Genomic DNA, 9,966 nt, shown 5'->3' on the forward strand with positions numbered 1-9,966 from the left:
GGGGCTTCGTCATGTGCCCCGCCCCCTGTACCTCACCTGGGGGAACTGCGATCCCCCGCGATCCCCCCGAAATGACCCCTGCTGGTCTCCCATCCAAGTACTAAACTTCTTAGCTTCTGAGATACGATGAGATCAGGCTAGCCTGAGCCGTCTAGCTCAGGGCTGCGAAGAACTACAGGCAAGCGATTCCTTAAGCGTTATGGAACCGAGACAGGCGACAACATACCTGGGAAATACGGAATCCTTTTCCCTCCCAGCTTGTAAGCGACACCGACTTTGATCTCGTCGAGGGCATCCAGGATATCCAGCTTGGTTAATGCCAGACTGCCCGGAAAACATTCAATAGTTAATACGTAATGAAAATCTTCAAGCTAACGGTTGAACCCCCTTCTCCTCTAAAACCTGCTTTCTCCTACGATTTTACTTATAAGCCATCTCAAAGAAATGAACAGATATAAAATATGAATTTCAGTCATTAGGGAATGACTCATACTCAAACAGATCAACTACGAGGGTTTAATATACATCTTCGAACTCCCCCCCACCCCATTTTTTAAAAATGAGCCACCCAAGTAAAAGATTAACCAAATCCATAATAATTTTTAAGTATGAACGTAAGATGTCAGCTAAGGTAATGCATTACTCTTAAGTGTTAGAGTATTTTAAAATGTATAGGGCAGGGGTGTCAAACATGAGGCCCGGGGGCCGGATGAGGCCCCCGGAGGCCTTCTATCAGGCCCGCAGTGGAAGTGGCTGTCTTCTGCTTCTTCTTCCAGTTCTGCTGCTGTTGCGTCATTGTAGGTTTGCAGTTTACAGATACACACCTGAACAGCATACTCAAGATTGCAACAGCACAGGCATTTTGATGCAATAATTCAGAACAAGAGGTCTCAGTTATCAGACACTGTTAAATAAACAAAATATTGCAAGAGTGCTAATGTTTTAAGCATGTTTTTATTTTAAGTAAAAAAAACACCCTTTGTGTTTGTGTCCTTTATAAAGTTTATATCTCCGCTACCTGGCATTACGTTTTATGACACACGTGGCCCGGCCCAACAAGGTCTCATTTATATCAGATCCGGCCCTCATAACAAATGAGTGACACCCCTGGTACAGGTGGTTGTTTCCCCCCCCCCTCCCAGTTTATGAATTATTTGTATCTTAAACTCCCAGAACTGGTTGATGCAAATATAATCTGAATACATCCCATAAACGGGATTAAGGGAACCAGAGATTCATCACAGAATCACTCCCTCCCTCCACTCTTGAACAAGTATTCTTATCACCTTTAACCCTCAAAGACGACATCAGCAGACCCATTAACTATGTTTCGGGCTAATCAAGGTTCTATTTTACCTGGTTCTTCAAAAATTGGTTAATCTCCATTCACTCACACATACACACACTTTGCACCTTTTCCAGGCTATCAAGCAGTAAGAGGACACCAAGGTTACTTCCACACCGGGTGTTCGGTTCAGCTGGAATGCTGACATGAAGGTTTTTTGCAGTGTCTTCACAAACCTTCTAGCTTTCTTCCAGCTTTGCCGTGACCTTTCCTAAACCTCCTTTTTTGGAAAGATCTCAGCAAAGCTAGAAGGGAAATCCACGTGGACAGGAAAGTCTAGATCTCTCCCAGTCCCACCTACGTGAGTAACGCTTTTCCTTTACCTGTGGCCACCATTTTCAGTTGAGTACCCAAATCTGTTTGAAGGAAGGGCTGGGAAGATCCGGAGAACCAGAATGTGTGGATACTGGGGTTGCCAACCTCCAGGTGGTACCTGGAGATCTCCCGCTATTACAACTGATCTCCAGATAACCAAGATCGGTTCCCCTGGAAAAAATGGCCGCTCTGGAAGGTAGACTCAATGGCATTATACCCTGCGGAATGCCCTCCCCTCCCCAAACCCCATCCCTCTGCCCCCAAAATCTCCCGGTATTTCCCAACCCAGAGCTGGCAACCCTAGAAAATACTGGGTCACTGCTACAAAATGATTCTGCGCTTGTAGCAGCAATGAGACCTGTTGCCACACTGGAAGCAACCCATGTCCAACGTGGCTTCTCCTTGTGGCAGAGATTCGTATTCTCACGACAATGGGCAACACAGTCTTTTGTCAATACACAAAAACATAATACTTTGCTAGACTACTCTTAAAAGTTACCTACGTATTGGTACTCCACAGGGCAAAAAGCTATGAGTCCCGAGTGTAGCTCAAAATCTGTGATTGCTTACGCGGTGAATCCGTTGATCATATGAGCGTATCTCAAAATGATCAGGTCTAGCCAGCCACAGCGCCTCTTCCTGCCTGTGGTCACTCCCCACTCGTGGCCTCGAGACTGTAGGAGGTCTCCAATTTCCTGCCAGGGAGCAAAAATATCGACTGTTGGATCTAAGCATCAGGCAGTCAAAAGGATCTGATCATTCAGTTTCCAAAGTCAATGCAATCATCGGCAGCCTCCTCCTCCTCATTATCTACTGAATTTCTGAATCACCCAGTCCCTGATTACATAGGCCTCTGAGTGATTTACAACAGGTTAGTGTCTGATTTGGATTATCGCCATCATCTGTCGGTTTTATTTGTAAATTGTTGCTGTTTTTAACTTGGTGCTGTATTTATTAATTGTTTTAATCCCTGTATTGTTTACATTATTTTAACTTTGTTAGCCGCCTTGAGCCAGCGTGCCCAGCAAGGCGGGATACAAATAGAAACAATAAATAAATAAAATAAATACATAAAAATTAAAAACATACAAAACTACAAATTAAAAACAGCAGATCAATTATTCTTAATTTAATAATCTCCAGATGGTGTCTATTTGTTGTTCAGTGAAGTGGCTAAATTTGCGGATGATACAAAGTTGTTCAGGGTGATGAAAACCAGGGAGGATTGTGAGGCACTCCAAAGGGATCTGTCGAGAATGGGCGAGTAGGTGTCAACGTGGCAAATGGGGTTCAATGTGGCCAAGTGCAAAGTGATGCACATTGGAGCAAAAAATCCTAACTATAAATACACGTTGATGGGGTCTGAACTGACAGAGACTGACCAAGAGGGAGATCTTGGAGTTGTAGTAGATAACTCAATGAAAATGTCGAGACAGTATGTGACTGCAATAAAAAAGGCAAACTCTATGCTGGGAATTATTAGGAAAGGGATGGAAAACAAACCAGCCAGTATCATCATGCCCCTGTATAAATCGATGGTACGTCCTCATTTGGAGTATGGTGTACAGTTCTGGTCACCACACCTCAAAAAGGATATTATAGCATTGGAAAAAGTGCAGAAAAGGGCAACTAGAATGATTAAAAGGGTTGGAACACTTTCCCTATGAAGAAAGGTTAAAGCGCTTGGGGCTCTTTAGCTTGGAGAAACGACGGCTGAGGGGTGACATGATCGAGGTTTATAAGATTATGCATGGGATAGATCATATAGAGAAAGAAGTACTTTTCTCCCTTTCTCACAATACAAGAACTCGTGGGCACTCCATGAAATTGCTGAGCAGTCGGGTTAGAACAGATAAAAGGAAGTCCTTCTTCATCCAAAGAGTGATGAACACATGGAATTCACTGCCACAGGAGGTGGTGGTGGCTACAAGCATGGACGGCTTCAAGAGGGAATTAGATAAGCATATGGAGCAGAGGTCCATCAGTGGCTATTAGCAACCCAAGCAGTACAATACCGCCCACCATTCTTCCCGAATCAACCTCATTTCTCGGCGGCGTCCATGTCGAACCTACATTTATCTGTTCAGTGGGGAAGGCTCCAATGCCCACTCTCGTCGTAAAGTGTAGGCCTTCACTACGCCATACACCTCTCCGATATACTGAGGAGGGATACCGAGTCCGGTGCACACGCCGCCCACGGTGCAGTTGGAAGAGGTCACAAAAGGGTACGTCCCTACGGGGAAAAAAACCCCACAAAACTTAACTTTGAGGAACTGTGTGTGGGAGACAAGCGGCTTTGCTCTACATATTTCAAAATAACCCCCCGCGTGCACCAGTTAATTACTCCGAGGGGCTTTAAAAGCCCAGAAGAGCCTTGATTAGAGCAACATATGAGGGTGGAGGTCGGCACAGCGAAGAAGAGCTTGTGAAGGGGGCTACTGGGGCAGAGAAGCAGAAACGGGATCTTAGTTCTATGAACATTTTTTAAGGGAACGCTACAGTGGCGGAAAGTACAGGAGATCTACAGTGAACCTGTAGGATTTTCAAGGCAAGGGACGAACAGGGGTGTGTGTGTGTGCCACTGCTTGCCTCTGAGTAATGACCCTGGTCTCCCTTGGGGGTCTCCTATCCCAGTGCTAACCAGGGCCGAACCTCCTTAGCTTCCAAGGTTGCCCTGAGCTGGATGGCCCAGGCTAGCCCAAGCATACATTATACCCCTTTACGAAACAGGAGATTCTGAACGGGAGAGTCAAGGGGTTAGCATGTCAGCCTAGCATCTGGGAAGGAAGGAAGGAAGGAAGGAAGGAAGGAAGGAAGGAAGGAAGGACAAAAATATAATAATTATATAACAATATTGGTTACACCTTGGCCAATATTGTTATATAATTATATTTTTGAATTATATTTTTGCATTATTGAATTATTGTTACACATTTCATATAGAAGAGAAGAGGAGACTGGATTTATACCTCGGCCTTCACTACCCGAAGGGGTCTCAGAGCGGCTCACACTCTCCTTTCCCTCCCCCTCCCCACAACAGACACCCTGTGAGGTAGGTGGGGCTGAGAGAGCTCTTTCGAGGACTGCTCTTGAGCGAACAGCTCCGAGAGAACTTGTGACTGACCCAAGGTCACGCCAGCAGCTGCATGTGGAGGAGTGGGGAATCAAACCCGGTTCTCCCAGATTAGAGTCCGCACTCCTAACCACTGCACCAAACTGGAGGCTACCATGGAAGCTTGCTGGTCATCTTAGGCCAGCCACACACACTCAGCCTGATCTACCTTGCAGGGTTGTTGTGGGGATAACACGGAGAAGAGGAGAACGAGGCACGCTGCTTTGGGTCCCCAATGGGCAGGAAAACTGGCTTGTAAATGAAGTGAATAAATAAAACAGGGTGGATCAGCTAACTTAGAGGATCAGGCAGCAGTTATCTCTGGAGAGGCAGGATCTTGCCCTTCCCCTCAACCTCCAGCCATCTCAGGAGCTACTTCCAATTGCTGGTATTTTTGGCACCTGGTATTTTTGGCCACTGTGTGACAGAGTGTTGGACTAGATGGGCTATTGGCCTGATCCAACACTGGCTTCTCTTATGTTCTTAGTGCTGAGTAGTGCTTCCAGTAGCGTCGCAGTTAGGTACTAAAAGTTGGTAGCTTGCCTCTCTATGCGCACAAGACACTGGGAGCAGTGTTCCCTCTAAGCTGAGTTAGTGTGAGCTAGCTCACAATTTTTTAGCTTCTGGCTCACACATTTTTGTCTTAGCTCCGGAAGGATGGCTCCAGAGCAAACTAATTAATGCAGTAGCTGAATTACTTACGCACAACTTTAATGCCAGGGGCTCACAAAGTAGAAATTTTGCTGACAAGACTCTACAGCTTAGAGGGAACATTGACTGGGAGCTCTACACATGAGTTCCCAGGTAGGGTTTCTCCCCTTTTAAAAAGCAGGCATTTGATCTGGAGGATGAAGACAAGGGCACCAGTATCCCCCGAGGTGGGGCAGCTGCCGGGGCCCAAGGAGTCTGGCAGGGTCCACTGCTGTTGACCCCACACACACACACGCTCACTCCTTTGCAAGCACTCCACCGTGCCCCCAGCTAAATGCATCACCCAGTGTCACTGGGGAAAGGGCTGCAGGTGGCGGTGAGTGTGGGTGAGAGTTCACAAGCCGGCAGGGGGAGGGCACCTAGGCTGGTGGCAGGCAAGGAGGGATAGTGTTGGGGCCTGGTGGTGGGTAGGAGGGGGAGTGGATGGCCCTCGGCACTCTCTACCCAGGGGGCCTTCAAAACCTGGAACCGGCCCTGAATGGCACAGTGCCCCCCCCCCCCCCCCCGCTATATTCATGACCCGAACTGGCCTTACGGAGCTGCTATTTATCCAGCTGGGACAAAACCAGCATCAGTATCGGGATCCATGTCTTTAACACTGTGGGGCAGTTCCAGGTTGAAGAGAATGAGACTGGAAAGTGGGCCTAGACCTCATCTCTTCCTCCACCCACCCAGCCCCAATTACACACATCTACTGTGGAACGAAGGTTGAGTCCAGCGGCAACTTTAAGACTAACAAAGTTTTGTTCTAGGTATAACCTTTCGTGCCCAGAATAAAACTTTGTTGGTCTTAAAGGTGCCACTAGGCCTGTAAAACGGAGCTCCTCCACCAGGCCGTCGATTAGGGAGCCGCACTTTATACACTGGGGGCCCGGCCCCAATAGTAACATCACCAACAACAACCAGTACTCCGCCGATACGTCCCAGGCTATGCTGTTAGACGGCTATATGCTCTGTCGGATGCTGCCAACGCCCGCCACCACCATATGACTCGTACTAGCACCTTATGTGATGCTTTTATCCTTTATTTATTATGATTTATTGTGATTTTATCTAACTTCCCGTTTTATCTGTTTGATTATTTTTGTGTAAGCCACCCTGAGCCTGCGTCAGTGGGGAGGACGGGATATAAATTAAATAAATAAAATAAACTTTGTTCTGCTGCTCCAGAACAATGTGGCCACCCATCTATTGTGAGTGTGTAAAGTGTCGTCAAATCACAGCCAACTTACAGAGACCGTAAGGGGTTATCAAGGCATGAGACTAACAGAGGTTGTTTGCCATTGCCTTTGTCTGCATAGAGACCCTGGACTTCCTTGGTGGTCTCCCATCCAAATACCAACCAGGGCCGACCCCGCTTAGCTTCCTAAGGTCTAACAAAATCGAGCTAGCATGGCCCATCCACGTCAGGGTGGGACCAACTAGACTGCTTTTTAAGGGGGGGGGGAGAGACACAAGCGCTCATTCACAGAACTCCCGGCACCACATCTTATTTGGCCTCAAGTCAGCATACAAATGAGAGAAGTCTCGGGGCTGCTTCTAGTATTTTTAGACACAACATAAGTGTCAGCAAGCTGCCAATATGTAATTTCTATGTGTATATGGTCAACCATGTGTTCCCCCCCTTCCTCTCTAGTTGCGTTTAGATTTTCATGCGCTCATCTCCTTAGTTGCCATGCTTTCCTTTTAGAGTACGCCAGTCCTGCTTTGATGTAACACTATCTCACCAAGGCCACAAGAGGAAGAGCGGAGAAGCTTTGCTTTGTCTTTAATTAGAAGAATCTGTGGGAACTGCATACCTATTTACAATTAGGTAGCCGTTGCTTTCCCAAGGTTTAGGCGCGTGCGGGACCCCTTGGCCGCGCGCGGGAACCCTGTTTATTGGCTGTTATGATTATGAATTTGCTTTAACCTTTCATACCCCTTAGGTTATTCTGAACAGTGACCCTGTTCAAGTGCTTCATGGCTTCAATAAAGTAAAACCTTCTTGCAAGTGTGTACTACGTTGTTTGGTGTGGGGACCTGACAATAAGGAGTTCCAAGATCAAACCAGCTCACGTATATATTTCCATGATGAAGACATGCAATCTCCTGGCCAGACTGCAGAGTTTTCTGTACATTGAAGGCACACTTGTGGCCGGGAAGCAAATCTGTAACCCTTCCCTACATCTGCACACCCTTTAAAAAAAAACACAACAAAACAAAGTCCGGAGGATTTTTAAACTGCAGATCTTTATGGAGGAAGACCAGCATACTGGAGAAGGCGGCTTACCAAAATCGATGTCAAGCAGAGCTGCGTTGGCCCCTTCCACGAGGATTTTCTTTGGGGAGCCGTGCAGGGCTTCATACATAAAATAAATACCATCTCGGACCATGGGCCTTATTTTCTCACCGTAGCCCTGCAGGAGTCAATCCGCATATGAGTTTAATCAGATATTCATCAGATAGTACAGTTCCGCACGGCCTGTGAGACGGAGCTCTTCCGCCAGGCTCTACCGAACTGGCTACAAGGCAAAAAAGTACCAAAAGGCAGAGGATCATAGTCTTTAGGTGACTGTAGGAATACATGCAGATTAAAACCTACATGTATTCCTCTAATCGGGGCAATTCACTGCAGGCTAATTTGCAGTTTCTCTGAGGACAGTCAAGCCCTCAGGGACAAGACTCCTGGACATAACTCAGAGCGGTCTCCTAAAAAGTTGCAATTTTTCTCTCCCAATTTATGCTACATGCACCATTTTATCTAAAACGATGAACAATTGGGCTCATGTCTTTTGCAATGTCCCAGCCTTATAGTTGCATCAAATAGATGCCTATTCCTCTCTATCGTTCTTACAGCTGGGAGATGCTCTTCAGGAAAGGTTCCTGGAGTCCTACAAAATACAAACCCCTTCCCATATATCCAGTTCATACTCACTCAATCCCACCAGCTCTCAGCTGTTAGTGCAAAGGTTGCCAAGTGTCCCTGTTTGGGCTACAGACTTTGCAATGGTGGCAACAGGCCCAAAGTCCTTCTCTTAGTCAAACCTAAATGTCTAGCAAGCGTCTGGCCAGCCACACAGATAAGTGAACCCCTGTGCCATTCTTGAAAGCTGCTGCCCTTGGAGGTGGTGCTGTGCAAGAGGTGATTCACGTGTGAAAATTACATCACTCGCTATCTCATTCAGTGATTTCCCGCTGAATGTATGATCTGCTACCAATTCAAAAGCACCATACTTGGATGTGCATTTGCAACGTGGCTACCGCTGGGTGCTGATGTCACCAAGAGATCGTCAAAAGAATGTGTGAACTCTGAAATGCTCTTGCTTGACTCCCATTCACTTTGTGGGAACTTCAGGCAGAAAGTCCCAGCAGATTTTTCACCTAAGCCCACACTAGAGCTATGCAGCCCACAAGCAGGTCCAAGGAATTTTTAAAATGAAACATTTTATTAAACGTACTGCAATGTTATCTAAAGCTTGAATGTCTTTAAGAATAAGAACAATGTGCTGTCAAGTTACATGGTGACCCCAACCATGCGGTTTCCAAGGCAAGAGATGCACAGAGGTGGTTTGCCATTGCCTTCCTCTGTGTCTTTTCCTTGGTGGTCTTCTCCTCCATGTAGTGACTGTGGTTGGCCTTGTTTAGTCCCCCAAGCCCTGATGAGCCCAGACCAAAACTGGGCATAAACACAAAACGTGCTGTACTTGTACCTATGCCTTTTGCCATATGCCTTTCTTCTGGGCTTTGTCTGCATTTCCATGTACGTTTTCTTTTAACTTGGGTCTTTTTAAAGACAATAAAGGCAGCAAGAACTTGTACTAGATCACCTTATTTTTAAAAAATTCTCTCCCTGAGCTGTGACGTTGCCCCACGCTGGTCAGAAGTCATTTGCCGACGTTCGAGATGTTTACCTTTAGTTTCCGCAGCTGTCCCTCTGTGTCAACTTCTAAAGAAGGAAACATTGACTTGTACTGGTGAGCCAGATTCTTGAACCTGTAAAACACCAACCATTGGAATGGCACTTTTGCACTGCATCCTCTGGCGCTGACAACCTTTGGCTTCTGTTCACAGAATGGCTCAGCGTAAGGGGTTCTCGAACAAAGGTGCAGAAAAGTCCAAATGGGACTGCCCAATGGACCAGTTCTCAACTGGTAAGGTAAAGGTAAAGGTTCCCTTGCTCAAAAGCCCGTCGAATCCGACTCTAGGGTTGCGGTGCTCATCTCCATTTCAAAGCCGAAGAGCCAGCGCTGTCCGAAGACGTTTCCGTGGTCATGTGGCCGGCATGACTAAACACCAAGGCGCACGGAACGCTGTTATCTTCCCACCGAAGTGGTCCCTATTTATCTACTTGCAATTTCTTGCTTTCGAACTGCTAGGTTGGCAGGAGCTGGAACTAGAGACGGGAGCTCACTCCGTCATGCGGCACACTCAGGTCTCGAACTGCTGAACTACCGACCTTCCACAGCCTGCAGTTCAGCGTCTTAACCACTTGAGCCACCGC

The 9,966-nt window shown here is 46.8% G+C and overlaps 1 protein-coding gene across 1 annotated transcript in view; it reads right to left on the bottom strand.

Moving 5' to 3' along the window:
* ADSSL1 (adenylosuccinate synthase like 1) overlaps positions 1–9,966 on the bottom strand; it is a 52,958-nt gene that overhangs the window by 5,411 nt on the left and 37,581 nt on the right. Inside the window, 6 exon segments of the mRNA XM_015408585.1 lie at positions 227–324; positions 2,231–2,355; positions 3,734–3,778; positions 3,781–3,893; positions 7,756–7,882; positions 9,377–9,458. Coding sequence (XP_015264071.1) covers positions 227–324; positions 2,231–2,355; positions 3,734–3,778; positions 3,781–3,893; positions 7,756–7,882; positions 9,377–9,458 — 590 coding nt within the window.

The sequence above is a fragment of the Gekko japonicus genome, unplaced genomic scaffold (genome assembly GCF_001447785.1).
Source record: "Gekko japonicus isolate JY-2015 unplaced genomic scaffold, Gekko_japonicus_V1.1 scaffold1419, whole genome shotgun sequence".
NCBI lineage: Eukaryota > Metazoa > Chordata > Lepidosauria > Squamata > Gekkonidae > Gekko > Gekko japonicus.